Source organism: Mobula birostris, chromosome 21 (assembly GCF_030028105.1).
Source record: "Mobula birostris isolate sMobBir1 chromosome 21, sMobBir1.hap1, whole genome shotgun sequence".
In the NCBI taxonomy this organism is placed as follows: domain Eukaryota; kingdom Metazoa; phylum Chordata; class Chondrichthyes; order Myliobatiformes; family Myliobatidae; genus Mobula; species Mobula birostris.
In genome coordinates this window covers 40,904,265-40,930,603 of record NC_092390.1, presented here as the reverse complement: position 1 = coordinate 40,930,603, position 26,339 = coordinate 40,904,265, and the positions used below count along the sequence as shown (strand labels likewise).

The following is a 26,339-nucleotide window of genomic DNA, read 5'->3' as shown; positions in this document are numbered from 1 at the left end:
TTGACCTCGACAGCCACTGACACTTTGCACGTCCCTGTGGTTGTAGTTGCTGGAGCACAAGGTACACATTTGTCAAAAGGCCTTCTCAAAGTATGAGTACCTCAGACATTATTGTTCACTGAGTTACAGTTAAGTCTATAAAATCTGTCTTCACCCCAGTACTGATGAGATGAGATTACAAACTCAGGAGCAGATAATTTCCCTGTGTTCAGAGAGGTGAATGACAAGACAAGACTCATATAAGTAGAGCAAGAAAATATAAATAGATTTTAATAAAATTGCTTTTCTTCTTGGTAGAAGGCAAGAACCACCTTACTGTTACACTGGTTTGTAAGCTTTGTGGGGAGTTATGCACACAGAAAGATTAAAGGAACTGTTTGTAATGTAAATACTTGTGCAGGAGCTTCTGAAATTGCAATTTTGAAGGACCTACCAGATAAAGGACTAAATTCTGTAACCAAAGAATAAACCTCAAAATCTCAGGGAATTGAAGTAGAGGATTGTTGACGCCATGAAATGGAGACAGTGCCAGTGGACACCAAAAAGTGATTGAAAACCTTGATACTCTTTGCTGGGGAAAGAAGTGATCGAATTGAAGAAATATACTGGAGTGTTTACTGAAAAGTTGTAAGAACATGCTTTTTTCCCAAACCTATATATTCTAATACTCCTCTATAATTTGTGGGTGTTGGCTTAAATTAGTGTTCTGGTAGATAGAAAAGAATCATCCACACTGCTGCTGCTACTTTTTTTATGTGAACCCAGGGGCCATTTCAGATCGATACAAATTGGTTTTATGCCAGAGAATGTTATAAGGAAAGACTCACAGTCTAAGAGAAAAATGCACCAACATTTCTACCTGAAGTTACACAATGAATCACTATGTATACTGACAACAATGTCACTACCATTCTAACCATTATTTTTCATTTGGTATTATCCCAGAAACCCCAAGGAATGGCAGTTTCCAGTAGACCCTTGATTTCATTGACAAGAGTGATACTTAAAGATATATTTCACTTTTAATGATTGTTATTTTATTTTTAAAGTCATATTAAATCCTACAAATATTCCTTTATAAATACAATAACTTTTCTCTGATATGAGCTGATTATTTTGAACTTATTCTCATTTCATTCAATTGCTGTTCTTGCCTTAAACTCAATGTCATTTAATATTTTATGACAGAGGGCCATGAGGTGTAAGGAAGTGCAGTTTTTGACACAACATACTACTAATGACCTGTAATAGTACTTGGCAGCAGAAGTGTACAGTGTGTCCAAAACTATATGATGCAGATACGTGATGGAGGAATTACTGCATGGAGTATCAACAGATGGCATTTATGTTTTATATTGTATTATTATATTTCCTTTAATTGTTTTCATACAATTCTGTTATAAATTTTTAAAATGCATAAAGCAAAAGAGTAGCAGTGTTTACTATTTTCCACAAGCCCAGTAAATTATAAATTACATATCTAAACCATTTATTTTGCATGATGGATTGCTACCTCTGCAGAAAGAGGATTATTCTCTTACCTCAAGATGTGTTATATTTTTTCTGGCTGAATGGTGTATTGGAAATTGCCTGCACAAATTCAAATTGATACTGTATATAGGAGGGAGCTGGTTGTCATGGGAGCAGTACTGCAGATTCTAATTCCTGCTTCTGAGTAGCACGAATAGCAAAATGATTCTGAAGACATTATGGGTGAACAATTACTATCTGCTTACATTATAAGAGCCAATTTGCTCTATATAAAACACACTTGAAGACCAACGTTTGTCTAATTACTGAGGTGTGCCACGGCAACATAACTAAATATAATCAACTTATATGTGACTCACACGAGATAAAATCATTGTTTCATTAATGACATTACAAATCGTTCCAAATTTTGAACTTGAAAAAAAAATCTCAGAAAGATGTTATTCAATCACTGTCCAATTGTGTTTTGGGTTGGCTCAGAAGTGTTATCTTGATTATAAGTTATAATTACAGTCAATAAGAAAAATGTGGAATTTCATCATATTATACATAAAATTAATATAATGATAGTCAATGAAATTAAAAGTCTTACTCCAGAATTTATATTTTTGAAACATTAACCAAGGATTGTAACAATCTGCAGCATATTTCATGTAATGCTATTTGTATAGAATCTTCAAAGAGTAAACCAAACACCCCAGCACATTATTGAATCAGCATTCAGATAGAATTCCCTGGGGTGCTAGAGCAGTCAAAACAAGGCATCAATGAGTTTCTGCCTTCAGGTTCATTTTCACACTGCTAGTTACACACTGTGTGAAGATCATGTGCATGTTGATCGTTTGATGTGGACATTCAGCCACTCCAGAGGAGGTTTATTTGCCAGAAGAGGTAGGGCTCCACTGGCTCTCTGGTAAGGGCTTTACTTACCCATGGATTGGATCCAAACACTAATAATCCCATAAAAGAATTTTCATCTCTCTTGATGGGAGAACTGGCTCGTGAGTGAAGGCATCCCTTTCATGAACAAGGGGCAGTGTTGGCATGGCTGATGGTAATTCTGTAACATTTTGGACATCAGGGAGCAGGATTTTTGTTTCTGCTGCACCAGTATCTAAGCTCAAGAACAAAAAGAGTGCTGCAAAATTTGTCTCTTCATATCAGCAACTGCATCGCTCAGCTGAGCATGCTGTTTCATGAGAATTTGCTGGGTATGCTGATGTACCTATGCTATCTAGACAGTTTTCCTTCCACAATATTAAGAGGTTTAATTAGGGGACATCACTGTTTATCCATAATATGTCAAGGACTGTCCCTTGCAGGAATGGCTTCACCACTGCTTGTGGAGATACATTTCTGGGGAACAGCTGCATGTGTTTTATTCTCTATGACTGAGATAATATCTAGATTAATTATCTAGATCATCTCAATTAAGTTTAGTTTATTTATCCTTTTTATTAATTATTAGGGAATGGCTGGCTTTGAATTTTATAGCTGGAGAAAATGAGGAGGGATTTGGTTAGTTTTGTATTCTCCTGAGTTAAGCAGGAAAGCAGACAGTGGAAATATAATTGATGTGAAGCATTATTATCTTACTGGGACATGCTTGCATAAGCAGAGTGAAACCAATGGTTACTACTAGCCATGGCTTCTGTTTTTTCCTCTGTTTTGGCATTTGCTACACCGTGCACCTCAACCTTTACCTGGCTTGAGACAATGTTCTGTCTTTTAAGTATTAGATCTACAGCAAATGGTTTTGCTAATCTCTAATTTGATTTGTATCATCGAGTAAATGACAAAGTTGCTGTTGTTTATTATTGATGAAGTATAATGTTGCTGACAAAGGTTTAAATAATATAACCACTTGAAGTTTATTTCTCAGTGTTATGCCAATCAACAGAGAAAATAAAACTATGGAGTTTTGCACTGTGTAATAATTTAATTTGTCTCCTAATGACAGTAGGTTACGAGTTTCTGATGCTTTTGGTTCTGATCTGTGATTAATGTAGCAAATGACAAACCGTAATGAATAATCAACATTTAAGAAGAATAAAGGCAGACAGTATTGTCTCTCTGAAAATGTAGAACTAAACTAAAATATGTATTGTCTCTGTGGTTACTCTGATTAGGCACTTTATTTGACTGCTATTTCATATTAATGGAGAACAAACACTTCTATGCAACCTTTTAGAAATGTATTTGGTATGTGAGTTGTCTGATTCTGTTGCCAGTGAAGGGTAAAAACCTGGTAGGTTGTCTCTTTAAATAAGATCTGCAGTGTTGATGTAACCCTCCAGCATGAATGGTAGGAACCATTCTCACCTCTGCAGCAGGGAGCTTGACCAGAAAAGCTCTCAGGCAATGGAAATGTACTGTTGGTTAAAATGCATTGAATTATAGCAATTCCCCTGATTATGACTCCTTTTTTTGGTAGCTTCCAATCTGTCGGTAAAAGAGACAGTTCATATGCCTTGCTGTGAAGGAAAATATCGAAAACAACAATGTTGTGATTCACATCTTTTCCTCTTTAATTCTACAGAACACCATAGCAGTGGCATCAGTTCAATTGCCACCATCAATATTCTCTCAATTCCTAGCCTTGCACACTGTTGACAACTCATCCTGCAAGCTGCAATTTATTGTATTCCGGAATGGAAAACTCTTTCCTAGTACAGGTAACTCATCAAACCTTGCTGATGATGGGAAGCGCAAATGTGTTTCAACACCAGTTGTTTTCATCAAAATAGGTAAGTTTTTTTCTACCCAAATGTAAATATTCCCGATAGTTGAAATAATGTAGACCAGGTTGCTGAATAGCACTTCTCTGTACTGTTTCACTGTGAGAGACAATGTAAATGAATGGATTCATGTGCAGTTTTGTGTCTGAAGTATAGGTTGCTATACAAAAGGTAGTATTTGACTACGATAATCTTGTTTATATTACTGACCTTCAATGTGATGCTTCAAATGGATGAAGAAGGGTTATTGGTATCTAGTAGCTACAACAAAACCTCAGATGTCTATTTTCATAAATCAAATTAATTATTCTAATAAATTACGATATTTACTCGACCAAGTCCAAATGTTCTAAATATGTATATATGCTATGAATATCTTTCAGTTGAATACCAAAATGGAATAAAATATAGGTCAAGCATATAATCAGTAATAAACAAAATGCATTTCATAAAAATTACTCTGTACTGCATGCTGCTCTTAATTTAATTTACCCATTTTCAGAGAGAATTTTATTATGTGAGGTAGAGTAATGCTCAGTTGAGTCTTCATGAAGCATAAGTAAGGATGATATAAACAGGGGTTAAAGACGAAAACATCCTTCTGTTTGTTCTGAGCAAGGCTTTATTCTTCATCTTTATAGTAAGATATTTATTTCAACAGGATATTTTGTAAAAGGCAGTTAGTAGTTTTATTTTCTTTAATGATGTAACAGTTCTCAATTTGTGCTGCAAGTTTCTCATTATGCTATTGAAGCATAGAAATAATTCTGTATCTTTCAATGCTTGCAGTTTAAAACCTTCTACATCTTTGGATGTAGTGTTCATCAATAAGTTTTTTCCACTCCACTTAAACCTAACTTAATTTGCTTCTGCAGAAGGGTGCAGCTTTGGGAACCTCACCAAACCCATCACCATTGTTCTGAGGCACTTCGCTTCGGGTGCAGATCCCACTGCCGCATATTGGCATTTTGACCTTTTGGGTGGACATGGTGGCTGGCATGCTACAGGGTGCCGTATAGCAAATTCTGCAAGCAACATTACCACCATTCAATGTTTGCAGCTCGGTAACTTCGCAGTACTAATGGTAAGTACATGTCTGATTATTTAAGAGAAAGTTATGCTTGGCAACAAGCCATTACTTTATCTCATCCTTAATGAAGACTCCAATATTTTACCAACGGTCTCATAAAGAGGTTAAGGCAGTAGTATTTCATAAGGAGCATTAAATATAAATAATTCAACACTTTTTGCAGACTGCAGTGATCCAATAGATTGCAGATGAACATTTAAGTATGGCATCATATCTGACGAAATTATGCAAGTGAAAATAATAGAATAACTTGATTGCACGATTCATTTTTGACATTTATGGTGTTCATTACTGTTTTCCTGAAAGAATTTTTGTTTCTGGATTTAAATTGTGCTGTATGGGCTATTGCAATCAGGCACCAGAAAGATGTATATTTAACAAAAAATAGAAATAGGCATTTATCACTGATCTTAGACAGAAGTAGTCTGCCCTTGTGTGGGTTTATAATTTATTGACTGATGCCATCGCCTGGAATATACTTTATATTTGACATTCTTTCCACAATAAACCCGGCATGGACTTAAAGGTGGAATGGTTAGCTACTGTACAGAGCTACAAGGTATGACCTAAAATGTTATAAACATATCTCAGTTAATTTCAGTGGTTGTGTGTACCATGGCATCCTCTTTCATTTCTGTGCAGTCTCGCATTCCATATCACAAGCAATGTAACATGTGAATATAATTTGAGCATCAACTCTCAAAGAAAGAATAGGTGTGACAAATCTGTGGAACAGAGTACATGGTAAGATCAGTAACATTAACACTTACTTAGCGCCCCTTTCCAGTGGCAGCTGCATGTGAATATTGGATTTAAAGGTGCTTTATCATTCTGAACAGGAATTTCTGATTGGTGAATTGAAGCATTAAATCCTTTTCTCACATGCCACAATAAAATGTGTTGCATTTATAAAATCATTATTTCAGCAGAATTACACCTGGATAAATAGGTTTATCTTGTTTGCATTTTGAAAGGTTTATAACTGTGTAAATGTCAAGGTATTGGTATGTATTTGTAAAAGCCAGCTGTAATGACGACTGTGAAACAGGACAAGTGTGTGCAGAATACTAATCTGCTGTCAGATGGAGCACAGATGTTGGCCAATCATAGCATAGGTTTGTGACGATCTGTAATGTAATGTGATTATTATCACTCACCAAGGCATAAATCATCTCACTTTGAAAATATTTTGAGTTTCTTCTCAAGCTTTTGGGCAGGATCCAAAGTGGGAATATTTAGCTGAATAAAATACTAGTAGTGTATTGGCATTACCACTCCCTGCAGAATTAAGGTTCCAATATCATGTTGTTTGAAAATAATGAAAAATGTTACTAAGCAATTTTCTCTATTTAAATTTTAACATTCCATGTTAAGATAAGTGTTTCATTTTTTAAAAAATCAAGGGAAGTACACTTTCTATTTGTCTAGCACGTTGAATTGTCAACAATTATGAAGGTGTGTTTGTGGGAAGGATATCTGCGTCGATCAACTGGTAAATTTTGACAGAATTATGACTGAATCTTATGGCATTGAGAGTTTATTGCATCAAACCTTTGTATCATCACCTGATCAGTATTCAGTGTGGAAATTACAAAGGTAATTAGTAACAAGAAAAATAAATAGCAGGCAGTTTTAGTAACAACTATTTTAATTAAATATGGTAAATCGGAACACATGTTAACACCTTGATTTTTTTTACTAAACCCTTTAATTCAGGGGCATCCCACTATGGAAATATAATAAGTATTTACATTGACAGCTGCAACAAATCTCAGCTGCAAGTAATTCTTTGAATGTTAGGTACCTAATTTACACTCACCTTTTCAGCGAGGCACACCAATAGTAAACGCAGTCCTAACAAATTTATCTGCGTTAGCATTAAAACACGTAAAGTAAGATTTGTGACTTACATGTTAACAAGGAGGTGTGTTGTAGTATTATAATTGAGAGTAAATAATGTGATCAGAAAGCATTGTCGAATCCCTTTCATCTTGCAAGAGGTTTTATACTAATTCCTCACTGAATTTAAATCCTTGTCAGGAACTTGGACATTTATACTTGGATTAACATAAAATGAAACTTCTCTGTAAATAGTACTGTGGCTGTTGCATGGTAAGAACATTTACATTTCTGATGACTTTGAATAAAATCAGCTTTAATACAAGATTTGTCACATGTTCATGCAAGTTATTACATTGCATCATTTGTAATATGTGCTTTCGCGTTAGTTGGATCCCGTATGAACTGTATTTTATTTTGTAGTGGTGGGTTCACAAGTGGGATGACTGACATTCCAAAATAAGAACAGTACAGTCGTAGGGAGTTTAAATGGTTTCAGCATGGACTAGATGGGCTGAAGGGCCTGTTTTGGTGCTGTATGACTCTATGAATTTATACTTATTCTTTGTTAGCCATTGCACAGTCCTGTTATGGCACTTTTGCTTCTGTGGACATAAACCTCACTCTCACATTCTATGTCCCAGTGCTACTTATGGGAACTTGTATACTCTTCTATTACATTTCTAATATGTTTCATTGGTTGTGAAATTCTTTAATATGTTGTGACTGTTGTAGTATAAATACAAGCCTTACCTTCCTTTTGGATTCCTCCAAAGTATTCTCATCCATTGTTGTTGTATTCATGGGTTTCTTTGTTAGCAAGCAGAGGTACAGTTCCAAGTAGTAATTCTCAACAAAATAGCATTGTGGTGTTTTGTACAATATCAACCTCTATTACTTGGTAAAGGCACACTTACTGTTTCCCATATAAAAAAGAAAACAAAATCATACAAACCATCAACTATTTACATTCATGAGATTTTACAGTAGGTTAAGTATTTACATCAAGATGTAGTTGTAAATTCAATCAAGTATGAACTCATACTGCCTTTTTGTCTCTTCATCCAGTGAAATCTTCAGTGTAACTGTGCTTGCTATTTCCAAAATATCCACTTCAGACACAAGTAATTCCAGAGGGATCACTTCTCTAGAAGGTCTCACACACATCTGGCATCATATCCTTTGCTTCAATTGTTGCCTCAGTGTAATTGCCTTCATGACTTTGAATACATTGTACTAATGTTCTCGATGTGATCTTCTCAGTTACAGCCATCTGCCCTAAACTGTTCACATAATACTTATCACAAAGTCCACAAGGCATCAATCACTACAACCATTACAATTGTACTTTGCAACAGGTAGATTATTGGATAACATGAACTCAGTGTCAAGACTCATTGCTTGCATCTTAAAGCTTCCCATTGTTGTGTCTCTGCATTCATCCCACTTGTATCCTGGCTCCCACTATGTCTCAATAAGTTCTGGATGTTTCCTCTTTCTTCCTGTCATTTTTGAATTTACAAAGTCCATCTCTTACTTTCCCTTTCTGGATTGTCTGACATTTTTTGGCCAGTACCTGAAGAGTCTTCAGAGATTTTGAACTGCTCCACATGCAATGAAGTACTCTCTCTAAATATACTAATTTTAAAACAGATAATGCTGGACACAGTTAGTAGGCCAAGCAGTATCTGTAGAAAAGGAACCATAGCCTTGGACCCTAATCAGACCTAGAGAGTGTTTCCAACATTTTCAGATTTTATTTCAGAACTTAAGCATGTGCGGTTTCTTTACACTTGTGCTGATTCAGTCCATTTAGTAATCCTTCTCCCAGCAAGGGTATTGTCGACACTGAGCTCTTCACCATAAATTACACAGATTCATGTTATCTACGCCAATGAATTTTCAAGGTCCAGTCAATATCACCTTATGATAAGTATTTTGCTTCTCACCTACTTTGTGAGAGCTTTTGTGAACTGGCACACTTGAACAGTTCAGAGTTCTTCAGAACTGCCTGCCAGTGAGATTTGCATGTATTCCCTAAATTTTGAAATTGCCAAGTTATAGTCAAAGTAATACCTTAGACTCCTTATAATCGAGAGTATTCCACCCATCCTTTACTTGGAAGATCTCTTCCTATGGACACTTCTCTGGCCAGCTTGTAATTTTGCTTTTCCAGATTTGTTTCTTAACTTTACAGTTGCCTCTGCAGCTGCTTCTAAAATCATCACCTTCTGTCCAATTGTTTTTCAGCAATCATGATGTACTACCTGCTGATCTTATTGATCAGTGGCAAAATAGACATAGCGCAGCCATTACCAGCACTCAGTCAACACTGCAAATCCATAACTCACAAAGAATGTCTTCTGTCTATTCTTTATGTCTCTGATACTAGACAGTTTGGTGATTTTATCTACTCTCAATGCAAACCATGTCAAGTCATATCAGATTCCCATTCACAGCTGTCTCACCACTTCTTTCAAGCATGTGTTACACAAAATTCCTCCAGTTTTCTTAGTATGAAACACATATATGCTTTGATCCAAATACTGATCTACCTTCTCCTAGCAAGCAGATTCTAAGCTGTTAACAGGTTGGCTCTGTTTTTAGTTCAAGCTTCACATTTACTGTTAGATGGACTGTTATCAATTTGCACTGTAATTGTGCTGGTGTATGGCCCACTTTGATCACCACGTCTACATCATGGATTAAACTAACTTTATTCACTGCACTCAGCCAGTTTGTATTTTCCCTCACCATTCAGTTGGCTGTATTACTGTGATTTAAGCTACTGATTCTGAGGTTATCTTTCTCCAACTGTAGCCTGTAGTTGTGCTTTCAGTGTGTGTTTTTAGAAGCTTGCTAGTAGGACTGTTGTTAAATTCCAATGTAATTGTTCTTGTACAATGCTTGCCACATCTTCTGGTGCCCACCATTACTTTGCTCTGTTATAATTCAGGCAGCGTCCATGAAGGGGAATAAACAGTCAATGTTTCAGGCTAAGATCCTTCATAAGAACTCCTCCAGCATTTTATGTTTTTGCTCCAGGCACCTTGAGGTTGGAGGGCTCTTGTAACATCTAATGCAAAGCCTCCCTCCTTTGGAACCCAAGTGTCCCTTTCACTTGGCTATCAAGAGATTCTTACTTCCATTGCCCTCTCGGTATTATTCTCTGGCTGTGCCTTGGAATTATTCCCTGCGTGAAATACTCTCATATATTAAACACCATCTCCCTGTTAATAGCTGTTCAAAGCTGTCCCTCGTATGTTAAATACACCACACTAACGATGAATGGTTGAACCCTGGAGAGTGTTGCAGCAACTAGGAGTATAGATACATAGTTCACTGAGAGTGGTGTCACAGGTAAGTGTGGAAAGGATGTGGTTGGTATGCTGGCCTACATCAGTCAGGGCATTGAGTATAGAAGTAGGGATGTCATGTTGCAGTTGTGTAAGATGGATGTGAGGCCACATTTGAGATATTGTGTGCAGTTTTGGTCACCCTGCTATAGGCAAGCTGCCATTAATCTGGAAAGAGTGCAGAGGAGATAGTGAGGAATTTGCTGGGACTTGAAGGACAAAATTATGGAGAGAGGATGAACAAGTTGAGACGCTTTTCATTGGATTGCAGGAAAATGAAGGGTGATCTCACAGGGATGTTTCAGATCATAAGGGCATAGATAAGAGTAATGCGCACAGTCTGTTTTCCAGGGCTGAAGAATCAAGAACTAGATGGCATACATAGGTTTAAGGCGAGAGGAAAGAGATTTAACAGGAAGCTGACATGCAGTTTTTTTCACCCTGCGGCTGGTCAGTATATGCAATGTGCTGCCAGAAGAAGTGGTAAAAGCAGACATATGAACAATATATAATAGAACATTGAGCAGGTGCATGGATAGGAGAGGTTCATTGGGGTCTAGGCTAAACACAGGCAAAGGGGACTAGCTTAGAATGGAATCTTGGTCAGGAAGAACCAGTTGGGTTGAAGAGCCTCTTTCTGTGCTGTCCATCCCTACGACATTAAATAGCTTCAGCTGAATTTTAAAATCTGCAAGATGCACATTAACAGTTGTCACAAAGCAAATCTAAAAGATAAGTGGAAACTACATTGTTTTGCTAGTAATTTTTGACTTAACCATGCATTAACCAAGCATCTCCTTTGGTCTCTGTTTGCATGTTACAGACCTGAAATTCTGAAAAACCTCTATATGTCCCAGTTAAAAATGCCTCTTGAAGTTTCCATTATGTGAACTTACTTATGTTGGTGGCATTCGACTCAGCAATGTCTTGTGTTTCCCCACTTCGCCCGCTAACTGTTGGTTTTTCTTTTATTTCTGAGATCTCCCTAAGGATTTCAACAAATATCACCCATTCTCAGGAATATTTCTACTTGCTCCATATGTAAGGTCCGCTCATACCTCTCAAGGTCCCCACTGTATCCAACATGCCCACTACCTGCTACTGTACTTACAAAATCTCATTCTCTCATAGCAGATCACTATCCTGTTATTCCCAACATCCCAGTCTTGCTGCTGAGGTATTGTCAGTCGATTTTCTTTGTGATGCTGCTTACAGAAGCAAATAACTTGGGAGGGGGTGTGTTGACTATCTAAAAGCATCCTCAATTGGAGGCAGTCACTCTCAATTAAAAGAACTTGATATTAAAGTTATACTGTGCGGTACTCTAAGTTATTAAAGTTACACCGTCACTTAAATAAACTAATATAGATTGCAGAAATTAACAAAATAGTCTGACAGAATCCTGATGAAGAGGTTGGCCCGACACATCCACTGTTTATTTCCATCCATAGATGCTGCCTGACTTGCTGAGTTCCTCCAGCATTTTGTATGTTGCTCTGAATTTACAGCATCTGCAGAATCTCTTGTTTCTATGTCCACAAAATAGAGTTTGTGTGATTTTGAAAAGCACAATACCGTTAAACAAAAGTCATTTTGTGGAAGAGAGTGAAGATCATGATGCTTCTGCTGTAATGGCATAATATACTGTTTAAATTGCTCATATGCAGTGTGAAAATATCAAAGAAATTTGTGTTTAGCACAATCCCGGGTTTAAATATGAAACAGCAGCTTCATAATTCTTTTTAACAGCTTTTACTGTGTGTCATCTTAAGTGAGGTGGGACTTATTGTAGTTGATGCCACCATGAATGCAAATCTCTTGTTTTAACACCATTCGGGAAATCCAGGAGTTTTATAGATGAGACACAGCTGTTCCCTGGTCATCTGGTTCATATGGGAAGGAGAAATGTGAGAGATTTTCTTGGCAGTGCTCCATTTTGTTTCAAATGTTTCAGTGGGATCAGCTCACAGAGGCTATCATTTTACCTCTCCCTCAATGGTTTTATCCCTGTACATCCTTCCTATTCACACCACAACTCCATTCCCAAATCAGAAAACAACAGAGAAATAATACTCCCCTGTGTGTATGACTTTCTTTGCCACCTCATGAAGGTGGAGGAAGAGAATACCAGAACATATTAGGTAAGAAGAACAAGGTAATGTGACGAAAGTTGCAAGCCCAAGAAATATAACTCTTAAAGATAGGATTCCAGGTAGAACAGTGTATTTGACAGATTTTCAGGGGAGCACTAGGTTAAAAGGATATGATTCTCTAACCTGTTGTTGCACCACCATACAATTTCTACATGAAGCTCTGGAACCCTGACTGCATCCAGAAAGTCTCTGAATAGGTGAACACAATCACAGAACGTAGAACATTACAGCACAGTACAGGCCCTTCAGCTCATGATACAATGTGGACCTTTAACCTTTCCCTCCCACATAGCCCTCCATTTTTCTTTCATCCGTGTACCTCTGTAAGAGTCTCTTAAATGTCTCTCATGTCTCTAACTCCACCACTACCCTGGCAGTGCTTCTATGCTCTCACCACTCTATGCAGAAAATCTACCTGTGATATCCCTCCCTATACTTTCTTCCAATCACCTTAACGTTATGCCCTCTCATATAAGCCATTGCTGCCCTGAACAAAAGGCACTGACTGTCCACTCTATCTGTGCCTCTTATCATCTTCTACAGCTCTATCCCCCTTCACTCCAAAGAGAATAGCCCTAGCTCACTCAACACAATCCTCACATATCTTGGCATCACATCCCTGTGAACAAGTACAGGGGAAATGTGCAGAATATTCCAGAGGGATTCCTGAATTGTAATGTTTATCAGCTTCAGAGATATCAGCTAACAAGCTGAGTTCTTCAGGGTGCAAGAAAATTTAATGACAAATGCATAAATGTAGACAACCCTTCATCATACACAAACAGGAAAAGATTATCAGCTTCAGCTGCCAAGAGCAGGTACTCAACCTACAAGAAGCAGCCAGGAAGCAACTATTTTCAGCCTCCCCCCTTAATGCCAGCCAGGTGAATTGATAAATCATGGGAAGTGAACTGTACATACCCTCCTGCCTCAGCTCAGAAGACTCAGTAGTCCACTGTAGCACACAAAACCCAGACTGATGACATAAGAGAGAAAAAGGGAAATATTTCAGATGCTGGAAATAGGAAATGAAACAGAAAATGCCAGAAGTACTCAGCAGCTTTGAACAGGTTCAATTTAATGCCATAACTCAGTGATTTTCATTATAGAGGGAAAAAAATCCACCTGGCCTATTGAGGAACAAGAATTGTGGTGGAGAGGAACACAGAAACTTTTCACTGACTGGCCATTTGTGCTGTTAGTGACCAAAAACCCTGCACAGGAACACAAGAACCAACACAGAAAGCCCTGATGTTCATTGTGAATTGCAATGATCAAGTGCTGTTCAAAGGAGAAGTCAAGAGACTGATCACCCAAAAATCTGTGAGATTCAATACTATGGAAGACATTGACACTTTGATTTAGTGTAAAAATGCCTTCCTTCTTTTCTAAGAAAGTGGCCACCATCTATACCAACACCAGACCTATGTCATAACTGCTGGGCAAGTCATCCAATCTCAACTGAACATTGCTGGTATTTATCTTCTGAGTAAAGAATACTGGCAAATAAATTTTTACCACCACCCCTAACACCCCCCCCCCACTAGAATGGGCAAAATTTCCAAGAATATCAAAGAAACTTAAAGCTTCATGCTATTTTTCAGTAGTTCAAATAAATAAATTTAAAGTCCTTTCCACTCAGAATCCCTTTGGTGAATGAATGTATCTACCTCTCCCTCATCTATTACTCAATCTGCATAGCCTGTTGATGGCTAATTATGGAAATGGATACTTCCTCCTACAGAAATATCTGAGCAGGTGATCTGACCCTCATTATTTACCCTTAATTTCTGAAAGGGAGTCACTTTGGACTTCATCTCCAAAGGGAGTGTTGTGCAGCTGTTGGTGCTTGGTGCAATCTGGTACCAGAGCACTTTGAGATTATACCACAGAAAAATTGCTACACAATAAGCTCTGTCTATTATAGCAAATGACTTTTATGGACATGATACAGACCTCTATAGAGGGATTATAAAGAATATTCATTGTTCCTGATATTCAGGGCTTAATATAAGGAGGTGGCAATTTCTGCCACTGTCTGTAAGGAGTTTGCACGGTCTGCCTGTGACCACAGGGTTCCCTTCAGGTGCTCTGGTTTACTCCCACATTCCAAAGACGTACAAGTTAGTAGGTTAATTGATCATATGGGTGTAATTGGATAATGAGGACTTGTTAGGCTAGAAGGGCCTGTTACCGTGCTGTGTCTCTAACAATAAAGGAAATGACATCTTTGTCATAGCTAAGCCTATACCCTCGCACATGTAGTGATGAGGGAGAAAATATTTGCCTAGAAAATGAATGGTATGTTTATGGCACAGTTGCAATGTACTGTGTGATGAGCCCACGGCATTGTGCTGGAGGGACGAGCAGTTCATTGATCAGGGTAATGTGCAATAATGAATAGGCCTTTCACACTGAAATGCTTTCTCTTCATGACCTCCACCACTGCAGAAGATCAGTAAGTGTGGTCAGTTTAGGATGCTGAAGTTAATGATGAAGTCAGGATAGGTGATCAGTAGATAGATCAGAGCAGGAGAGCAACACGGGAAGTATGTCAGCGGTTGGGGGGATTCAGACAATGGTCAAGTACCAACAGAGTGAGGGGAGAGCCTAAGAAAGAGCCAATATTAAAGTATTTAACTAGAAGAAGGGGGAGTGGCTCCTTACACCACTTTAAGTTACATTCCTTTCCTTCTTAAGCAGTCCCATAGGATCAAAGATAACCTACTTCAGATCCAGTTTGTGTTTTCAGAGGTGACTGTTGAGGACCAGATGGAAATTGCAGACTTTTCCACAGATGAGGCAAAGGTGCTTACAGGGCAGGTGGGTAAGTAGCTTCCTGGGGTTGTGCATAGACTTTAGGTTCTCAATACCATCTCTGTCATCACTCTGAGCAGTCCTGAGGCAGAGATTCCCAGAAGCCAATCCTCATGAAGTCATTAAACTCCATGCCTTTGATTGACAGTGCTTTTCAGGCTCCTCAATGTAATAGTGCATCAGATATTGGAGGACATGTGAGAAACATCTTGGCTTACTTCGAACTTGCAATGACTACTGTTTTACAATTTTACATTTAGATGATTATACTCGTACAATTTCTCAGTGATTCACTTATTCTAACCATATTGTTTAAATTCAAATACCAACAGAAATTTTGCAGGTTGCTGTTCACTATCATATCAGTTCAAACTAAGCAGATTTTGCCACACTTTAAAGGCTGTTAACTTCCTTTCTAATCTGTAATGATAGACCTTCCGCAGAGGAATATGTGGCAGGGACCTTGACTGCCTGAGTCAATCCTTAGGCAAACCTGTAAATGGGCAGTTAGTAAGCTCGTTCACAAGAAGCATTAATTCAGTACATCACTGCATTTTATATTACTTACACAATGGATTCTGCTTCCAAACTAATAACGGTTAACTTGATTGCATGGTCAATACAAGATAAATTATGCAATGTTTGACTTCAGTTTAGTCATTGCAATAAGTTGAATGTGATATAAATAATGCTTATGATGACACATAATAAGGCCACTCGACCCATCGGATGCATGCCAGCTCCCTGCACAGCTATCTGTTCCATTCTTCCCTGCAACCGTGTAACTTCTTCTCTCTTACATGCTCATCAACTCCCCTTGAAATTTTTTACCACACTTTCAGGGGATAATTTAATGTAATTTACATCAATTTCCATGTCCTCAATTAAATTACTAGCACACCTTTGGGATGTGAGAAGAAAAGAAAGGATCCAAGAGAAACCTACACATTTATGGGGAGAATCAAATGAACCCCGCACAGATTGTGCCATAAGGACCATGGAGCTGTAAGACAGCAGCACTAACTGCTGCACCATAGGTAGTATTTCACTAGGTGTGGCACCGTACATATGCCGTAGCCACCAAAGCACAACTGTACGGACTTCTTCCTTCAAAGCCCTTCACTGCCTGCATACTGCGTGTGTGGCACATGAATGCTGAGTATTGTGACAGGCAAAATTATCTGATGTAATTATATATGCATCTTTATCTGATTCAAATGGGATTTTTTGATAATGTTACATTAGTTTATTCAGTTCCTTACTTTCTATATTCTAAATTATTTTCAATAATTTCTTCTGCCCAAAGATAATTATTTTCCAGTTGATATTCCTAAACTTTTAACATTACTGCAGTAAATCTACAGTAACGATATTCAACCTCCAACTGGAATATTTGTAGAGACCAAGCAAAATCAAGATTAATTCATTTTTTTCAATCTTCTGAAAACTTCCTGATTATATTTCAATAGGTAATTCAACAGTAATTTTAATATCATTGAATTGATAATTTATGCACTCTTTAGCAAACATTTTATTTTTATATGAAATATGTTGTGGATTGTTGCAGAAAGTGCCATTAGTAATGAACTTCAAGTAATTATGGAATAGACTTTCAAATACATTTCAAGTAATTTGTTACTGTGATTATTCCTCTGAACTCTTTAATGACCATTTTGACTGACCATAGTCTGAATGCAGTTCCTTAACTTTCTGTCAGGAATTGATCCATTTTCACTTCAAGTGTGATTTGTTTCGTGATATTAATACGAATAAGAGATCATAAGTATTTTCAGGGATTCTAATAAGATATTTGCACATTAAAATAACCAGAAAATTACAGAAAGGTTTAAAAGACAATAATTCCCAGCAAAATAGTGAACTCTATGAACAATTCGGAGAAAGAAATTTGATTTTTTTTGTGATTAAAGTACTATATTCAGAAATGTTTTACCTTTTATTTTTTTTATTGACATACAACACCCTTCCAGCCATTGAGGCTTGCCGCCCAGCAATACCCCAATTTAATCCTAGCCTAATTATGGGATAATTTGCAATGACCAATTAACACCAACCGGTTCGACTTTGGATTGTAGGAGGAAACCAGAGCATCTTGAGGAAATCCACACAGTCACGGGGAGAACATACAAACTCCTTACAGGCAGCAGCGGGAATTGTAACCGGGCCGCCTGTACCAGAAAGCGTTGTGCTAACCACCACGCTACCATGCAGCCCCATCTTTTAAATTCATTCTTGCCTTTTATCGCGTCATTGAAAATTTTGTTTATTAAGATTTTTGTACATTCTTGCATCTTTCTTCATCTGCAATTCTGAACCCAATAATCAGATTTTCCTGGGTCATATTGCCAATATTTTCCATTACTGCTGCCTGTTTTTGTGTCTATTATTCTCACTAACACCACTGATCTCTACCCATAGCCTTGAAAACTTGGTCTTTTTTGACTGACTCTCAACATATGGAAGTAGGAAGAAAGTGAAGATCAGTCAAGTTGTGGATTAGGATAAGCAGGATACAACCATAAGAGAGCTGGCATATTAAAGATAGACTTATTGCACTCCTTTTTGGCTTTTTGGCTTCAAGGGTTATTAAATACCATTCCAATCTTTTAATAAAAGCCCCAAAGCAGATATATACTTAACAGTATTAATACCTGTGACTAATAACACCAGTGCATTTCAATTCATTATTGCCAGCTTCTATGCTCCTATGTACTCATTAACAATAATGTTAGTACCCATTATTATCCATAGCAATGTTACTTAAAACCATTTCTGCTCTGCACCCATTTAATCACAATTAGCTGCACACTATAATCAAATACTCAGTGCTATCTAAACTTGTACCTCTGATACCCTGCACCAATATTACATACTTTCCATTGTTATTGAACATCTCTAATCAGAGAAGATTGGCTTGCTTTGAAATGAGCAGGAGAAATTTTATTTTATCAATTCCACTCACAGATGGCGAGGCTTTACTGATCAAAATATGCCAGATATCTGGTCAGCCAACTGTGTAGCAGCATCAGGCAATAGAAATTAAATGGTACCAAGCTCATTTTTTGGAGTGCAAAATGTGTATGGTGAACAGAATGTTTATTTTCTTCATGATGTGCGATTCTACAGTGAAAAAGCAATGTACAAGAAGCTCTGTGCCTTTGAGGACACCTCTAATACAGTGGTCTGACTTGAATGTTGAGCTAAAGAAGCAGGAATACTTCCCCTGAACTCATTTTAAAACATAAATAACTGACAGCCACCATTTGCCACTGTCTCTGATTGTATCTATCCCTCACAACTGCCTGCATTGTTCCATTTCCTTTTTAATTACTTTCTGTTGCTCCCCAACTCTATCAATTCCTTCTCCACCTGTCATTACTGATGATGTAGCCAAGGTCAAAATTCAAAAGTTCAAAGTAAATTTATCATCAAAGTATGTATACTGCTTTTTTTACCGTATTCTCCTGTGAAATTAATTTCTTTGCGGGCACTCACAGGAAAAAAGAGAAAAACGATAGAATCTATGAAAAATTATACAGACAGATTAAGACTGATAAACAACCAGTCTGGAAAAGAAAATTAACTGTGCAAATAAAAAGTAATACTGAGAACATGAGGCTCTTCTCCACTGATCCAATTAACTGTCTGCAGCTCTCCAATTCAATGATAATGAGGTGTGAAGATTCATTATGAAGAGAGTTTCATATTTATCCATCAGTTTTTGGGTGCAAATGGCGTTTTTACCCACTCATTTGTGCCGGACTGAATTCAATGCCAGGGGCAGTGTTAAGAAAAAAATCTGTAAACATAACACTGTGAAATGAAAAAAAATTAGCACCAAATCATATCGCCGCGGCAACAAGTTTGAACACATAGATGATGTTGCACTGATTTATTGTGTAGGTAGCAATGTCAATTGTTTAAAGGAACGCTCAGGGGATGCAGTCATGTGGGCTTCGTGATTGTACTTGTATAAGACTTGCAGTGTATTCTTCACTGTGAACACTCAAGCGTGAACTGATTAGCCAGACCAGAAATCTGTTCCAGTTTCATGGAATACTATAAACTGTTAAGTGTCCTGCAGAGCTGTGTATTAACTTATGCTGTATTTGAAATTTTGAGAAGCTCCAATAGTTTTTTGTTAATACTCCATGGTGCTGTATTTTTGAATGTGTAGAATAAGATAATTGATAAAATGACCTTAATCAAACAATCTTGTGTTACGAATTGTGAAAATCATGTAATCCTATGCTAAAGTGGCCGTGAGAAAGGAACCTGCATCTGTTTAACCAACACACACATGAAATGCTGGAAGTTTCAGGCCAAGATTCTGATGAAGGGTCTCAGCCTGAAATTTTGACTGTTTATTATTTTCCATAGATGCTGCATGGCATGCTGAGTTCATCCAGCATTTTGTGGGTGTTGCTTGGATTTCCAGCATCTGCAAATTTTCTCCTCTTCTGCTCCTTTGCTGGTAGTGCTCTATTTCCCTCCATGCATCTTGCGTTAGCGTATGCATTTGGGTACACCGTGACATAGCGGTTAGCACAACGCTGTACAGTGGCAGCTGTAAGATAAGGCTTTGACCCCCACCGCTGTCTATAAGGAGTTTGTACTGTGTATTTTTCCTGTGATTGCATGGGTATCCTCCGGGTACTCTGGTTTCCTTACAGTTAGGGTTAATAAGTTAGCTCCAGAAGAGTGACAACATTTGCAGGCTGCTCAGCACAATCCTTGCTGATTTAATTTGATGCAAACAATGCATTTCACTGTGTATTTCAATATACATGTGACAAATAATGCTAATGCTGATCTTTAATCATTTCCCTGTCACAGCAATATAAAGCCCTAATGATTTCATTGCTATCATTAACTAACCAGTACTAACTGATGCATTCTCTAGCTCATAATGACCACTCAATTACGCCAGTGGTGAATCTCTACATTTCATCACAAATGCAGCACTGCACTCAGAATGAATTGTGACTGCGTTAGCTTTGCAGCACCCTGCCCCCCACGATCCTGTCTCCTAATTTGCATTCTGCTCCCATTCTAACAACTTCCCATTCCCTGGCCCCCACCATATCAACATCACCATCAATTCCAATCTTTATACACCTGTCTCCTCCAGGGTAGCCTACAACACAATGGTACAAACAAGGAAATTTCCAATTTCTGATCACTACAGATTCTCTGCTCTTTATTGTCACCTTTCTCCTCCTGGTTCCTCCATCACTCAGTTTCATTCACTTCCCCTACCAGCTTTCATCTGCCCTTCACCCACATACTACACCACTCTGTTCCCTGACTCTCTCCCGCTGTCATTCACCCACACACTACACCACTCTGTTCTCCGACTCTCTCCCGCTGCCCTTCACCCACACACTACACAATTCTGTTCTACTCTCTCCCGCTGTCCTCCACCCACACACTACACCACTCTGTTCTCTGACTCTCTCCCACTGCCCTTCACCCACACACTACACCACTCTGTTCTCTGACTCTCTCCCGCTGCCCTCCACACACACACTACACCACTCTGTTCTGCTCTCTCCTGCTGCCCTCCACCCACACTCTACACCACTCTGTTCTACTCTCTCCCGCTGCCCTTCACCCACACTCTACACCACTCTGTTCTACTCTCTCCCACTGCCCTCCACCCACACGATACACCACTCTGTTCTCCGACTCTCTCCCGCTGTCCTTCACCCACACACTACACCACTCTGTTCCCCGACTCTCTCCCGCTGCCCTTCACCCACACACTACACAACTCCATTCTACTCTCTCCTGCTGTTCTTCACCCACACACTACACCACTCTGTTCTCTGACTCTCTCCCGCTGCCCTTCACCCACACACTACACCACTCTGTTCTACTCTCTCCTACTCTCTCCCGCTGCCCTTCACCCACACACTACACCACTCTGTTCTCCGACTCTCTCCCGCTGCCCTTCACCCACACACTACACCACTCTGTTCTCCGACTCTCTCCCGCTACCCTTCACCCACACACTACACCACTCTGTTCTACTCTCTCCCGCTGCCCTTCACCCACACACTACACCACTCTGTTCTCCGACTCTCTCCCGCTGCCCTTCACCCACACACTACACCACTCTGTTCTACTCTCTCCCGCTGCCCTTCACCCACACACCACACCACTTTGTTCCCCGACTCTCTCCCGCTGCCCTTCACCCACACACTACACCACTCTGTTCTACTTTCTCCCGCTGCCCTCCACCCACATACTACACCACTCTGTTTTCCGACTCTCTCCCGCTGTCCTTCACCCACACACTACACCACTCTGTTCTCCGACTCTCTCCCACTGTCCTTCACCCACACACTACACCACTCTGTTCTCCGACTCTCTCCCACTGCCCTTCACCCACACACTACACCACTCTGTTCCCCGACTCTTTCCCGCTGCCCTTCACCCACACACTACACCACTCTGTTCTCCAACTCTCTCCCGCTGCCCTTCACCCACACACTACACCACTCTGTTCTCCGACTCTCTCCCGCTGCCCTTCACCCACACACTACACCACTCTTTTCTACTCTCTCCCGCTGCGCTCCACCCACACACTACACCACTCTGTTCTACTCTCTCCCGCTGCCCTTCACCCACACACTACACCACTCTGTTCTCCGACTCTCTCCCGCTGCCCTCCACCCACACACTACCACTCTCTTCTACTCTCTCCCGCTGCCCTCCACCCACACACTACACCACTCTGTTCTACTTTCTCCCGCTGCCCTCCACCCACATACACCACTCTGTTCTACTTTCTCCCGCTGCCCTCCACCCACATACTACACCACTCTGTTCTCCGACTCTCTCCCACTGCCCTTCACCCACACACTACACCACTCTGTTCTACTCTCTCCCGCTGCCCTTCACCCACACAGTACACCACTCTGTTCTCCGACTCTCTCCCGCTGCCCTTCACCCACACTACACCACTCTGTTCTACTCTCTCCCGCTGCCCTTCACCCACACACTACACCACTTTGTTCCCCGACTCTCTCCCGCTGCCCTTCACCCACACACTACACCACTCTGTTCTACTTTCTCCCGCTGCCCTTCACCCACTCACTACACCACTCTGTTCCCCGACTCTCTCCCGCTGTTCTCTGACTCTCTCCCCCTGCATTTTCATCCAGTCTATTTACTCCTTTATTTGCTTCCACTTATCGCCTCCTTTACTTAACAGTTTCCAGCACTTACAGCCTCTTCTGACTCCATTTATCATCTTCCAGCCTCTGTCATTACATACACCAGACATTAACTGCACCCCTTTCCTGTTCTCTCTGTATCTTTCTACTTATTCCCTATTCTCCCTTAGTCTTTCTACCTATAACCCACCATCTATTTTCTTCTGTCTCCAGACTTCCCCATCCCAGACTTGTGCCACCTATCCATCAGCTCCTTTCTCTCCTGCTCTCACCAATCACCTGACTGCCCCTGACTCACCACAGCCCGTTACCTCTTTATTCTGGATATCTCCCCTGCCCGAATGTCACTTTCACTTTGCAAGTGTCACTTTCCCTCCACTGATGCTGTTTGACATGTTGAGTGCCTCCAGTTGTTTGTCTTTTGCTCCAGATTTCAGCACTTGCAGTCTCTCTGTGACTGCATTATGATTCAGATGACAGGTATCCCAGCTGGGTCGCATGTCCAGCCAAGATCGTTGCCTGTAACTCTTGCCCAGACTGAGGATAAATCCAATTCTCACAATCTCTCCATATTCATAGTATGAAGTTCTGCACCAGCAACATCACAGTTCTATTTCACTGACAGAACCATGAATGCAAATGCTTTGTCATTGGTATCATTGCGAGACACAGAGGCAAAAGGTGGCCAGCTCAAAGAATGAGGTAGGTAGTAGATAAGACTTCAAGACGTTGGCACCTGTGAGATGATGGCATTGACTAAGTGAGAACCTGCAAGGATCTCCCCATAATCTGTTCAACACCAGGAATTTATGATTATTAATCTGAGCTCCATCTATTACTGTTATCCCCATAAACCTGGCCTCAAAGCAACAGCAATGACAAGAATGCTGACATGGGAAAATCAATGCTGAAAAACACTAGGGTCCTACAGAAAAATATCTTCTCAGATTGTACCTCACAAACTAATGGAAGTCACAAGGTATCTATAATGCTTCGAAATTCTTTGGCTTTTCTACAAGAAAATACAGAGATTAGTTTGATGAAAATGAGAAGGAGCCTCAAAAGCTAATTACCTGCAAACAGCAAACAAGAGAAAATCTGCAGATCTGGAAATCCAAGCAACACACACACACACACACACAGCGCTGGAGTAACTCAGGCAGCATCTCTGTAAAAAAGCACAGTCGACTTTTCGAGCCAAAACCCTTCGGTCTGCAAACGGGAAGTGTTCTTGGATTGGAAATGCGCCTGTGTCTCCGTCAAGAGGATAAAGAAAACAGCTCAACAGGCATCTGAATTCTGTGGTCCAGACCTGCAACCTATGTAAAGGTGTTGAATAGAAAGGGTGCATGATTGGAATTGGAATTGGTTTGTAATTTTCACATGTGCTGAGATACAGTGAAAAGCATTCCTTGCATACTATGCATACAGAGCAGTTCATTACATGAGGTAGATCAGAGTAAAACAATAACATTTTGGAATGAAGTGATACAGCTGCAAAGAAAGTGCAGTCCAGGTAAACAATAAGGTGCAAGATCATAACGAGGTAGATTGTGAGATGATGTCGAGCAACATATTGACAGACATAATATTTAGGATCTTTCAGTGATGCCAAATCCTCCACAGAGAGAGAATGGAGGATAGCTCATTGAATGTAGAGAAGCAGTCAGTGTCCTCCCTAGGGGCAACTGAAAAAATTCCTCAACAGACACTGTCCTTAATGTGCCTGTCTTCAACCCCATTCATCAGAACAGCAATCAGTTTCTGCCAGACCAATCCAATAAGAAGTCAAAAGACTATACGGTATGTGAAATAAAAAGCTGCAAGGTTTCGGGAACAGATGGTACCCTAGAATTATTCTAAAACCAGGTGAAAAACAACTTCATAGCTCCATATCCCACTTCTGGAAGATGTCAGAAGATCTTAGTGATTAAATAATTATGATCATCTTCAGAAAAAGGGACTGATATAATTATTAGTACAGAGGGTCCTCTTCTCTCAGCCACTGAGACCACCATAACTTGCCCCTGCAGGTGGCTGGAAAGCTCCTCTCTGAAGTGCAATGTGGATTCTATCCATCTTAAGGTACAATGTTCTTCACTACTGCTGTGTACATACATCTATTGATGCTTCTGGACACATCTTCAGTGATGTTCCTGGAATCATCGGGTGTTTCGGGTCTTCCAACATCATACAACCTCCTCCAGGTGACCCAGCTGGGGCTGATCAGACCCCAGCTTGTGTCCAGATGGCTAGCTACTTATGACTCCATGGCTCCCCTCTTTTGAGCCACAGCCATCTTGAGACCCTCTCTGCCGCATCAGTGGTACTGCGGATGGCTCTCCTCTTCCTCTCTCCCTCGATGCCCAAAATGCTGAAGGCTCTAACTAAGGAACGGGCTACGAATCCCCTACAACCAACCTCCTCTGGGAGACACCTCGCTCTCCATCCAGCCTGCTGACAATTGTTGACCAGTCTTGCGTACTTGGACAGCTTCCTTTCAAAGGCCTCTTCCAAGCGATCTTCCCATGGGTCTGTCAGTTCCAGCAGCACCACCTGCTTAGTAGACTCAGACACTAGGACAATGTCTGGTCGCAGGGTGGTGGCTGCGATATGGTTAGGGAACTTCAGCTGCCCTTCAAGGTCCACCAACAGCTGCCAGTCCCTTGCAGAGGTCAGAATGCCTGCAGATGTTCTTTTGGCAGGTATTGGCTGCTCCCCAGTTCTGACAAAGGTAATGGTCTGCTTGGAGGATCGGGACCGCTTCGCCCACTCAACTCCTGCGTTGACGGGTTCAGCGATGGTCTTCAGGACCTGATCATGCCTCCACCTGTACCGTCCCTCACCAAGTGCCCTTGTGCAGCCACTGAGGATGTGCTCCAGGGTTCCTCGCTTGGAGCACAGTGGTCACGCAGATGACTCTGCCTTGCCCCATGTGTGCAGGTTCGATGGGCTTGGAAGCACATCATACACTGCCTGGATGAGAAATTGGATGCGGTGTGGTTTGGCTTTCCAAAGATCAGCCCAGGTCACTTTTCTCTCAACCGCATTCTCCCATCTTGTCCAAGCTCCCTCTTGCTTCATTCGCACCGCCTTGCAGGCTCTCATCTCCTCCACTACTGCTCTCACCTCCTCCTGAACTACATGATGCCGTTCCTTCCCTCTGGTGTCCATTTGGGGAGTTGGAAAGGATCCTTGCCCAGCTCAGCCTCGTGTGTCCACTCCCACCAGCCTCCTGTGGCGCAGCCTCACCTCTGCTTCCTGAACAGCTTCCTCTGCCCTCCACTTCCTGCCAGTACTTACTTGGATCCCTGCTCTACCCACCTTCGGGTCACTTGAGTCCCTATACTGTAGCACTTCTCTGGATCTTGCTACCTTGAATTCTTCCTCCAAGGATTTGAAAGGCAGTTGCAGTTTGTTGTGGTGTCCAGAGAGTGCGATGCTGCTTAGGCTCTTTGGCAGCCCCAGCCATCTCCTGAGGTGGTTGCTAACCCTCCTCTTTAAGGTTTCGACTATCGAGATCGGAACTGCATAGACAAGGAGGGACCACAGGATCCTGGGAAGAATGCCATGCTGATACACCCAGGCTTTAAACTTCCCAGGTAGGCCAGACTTGTCCACAGATTTCAGCCAGCCATCCAACTCGGTGCAGGTTG

The 26,339-nt window shown here is 40.4% G+C and overlaps 1 protein-coding gene across 3 annotated transcripts in view; it reads left to right on the top strand.

The window, feature by feature from the left end:
• The window catches only part of LOC140185754 (adhesion G protein-coupled receptor A1), a 550,512-nt gene that overhangs the window by 453,537 nt on the left and 70,636 nt on the right, over positions 1 to 26,339 (top strand). For all 3 annotated transcript variants that reach the window (XM_072239373.1, XM_072239372.1, XM_072239374.1), the window contains 2 exons: positions 4,031 to 4,238; positions 5,105 to 5,313. In XM_072239373.1, coding sequence (XP_072095474.1) covers positions 4,031 to 4,238; positions 5,105 to 5,313 — 417 coding nt within the window. The remainder of the gene's footprint in view (positions 1 to 4,030; positions 4,239 to 5,104; positions 5,314 to 26,339) is intronic.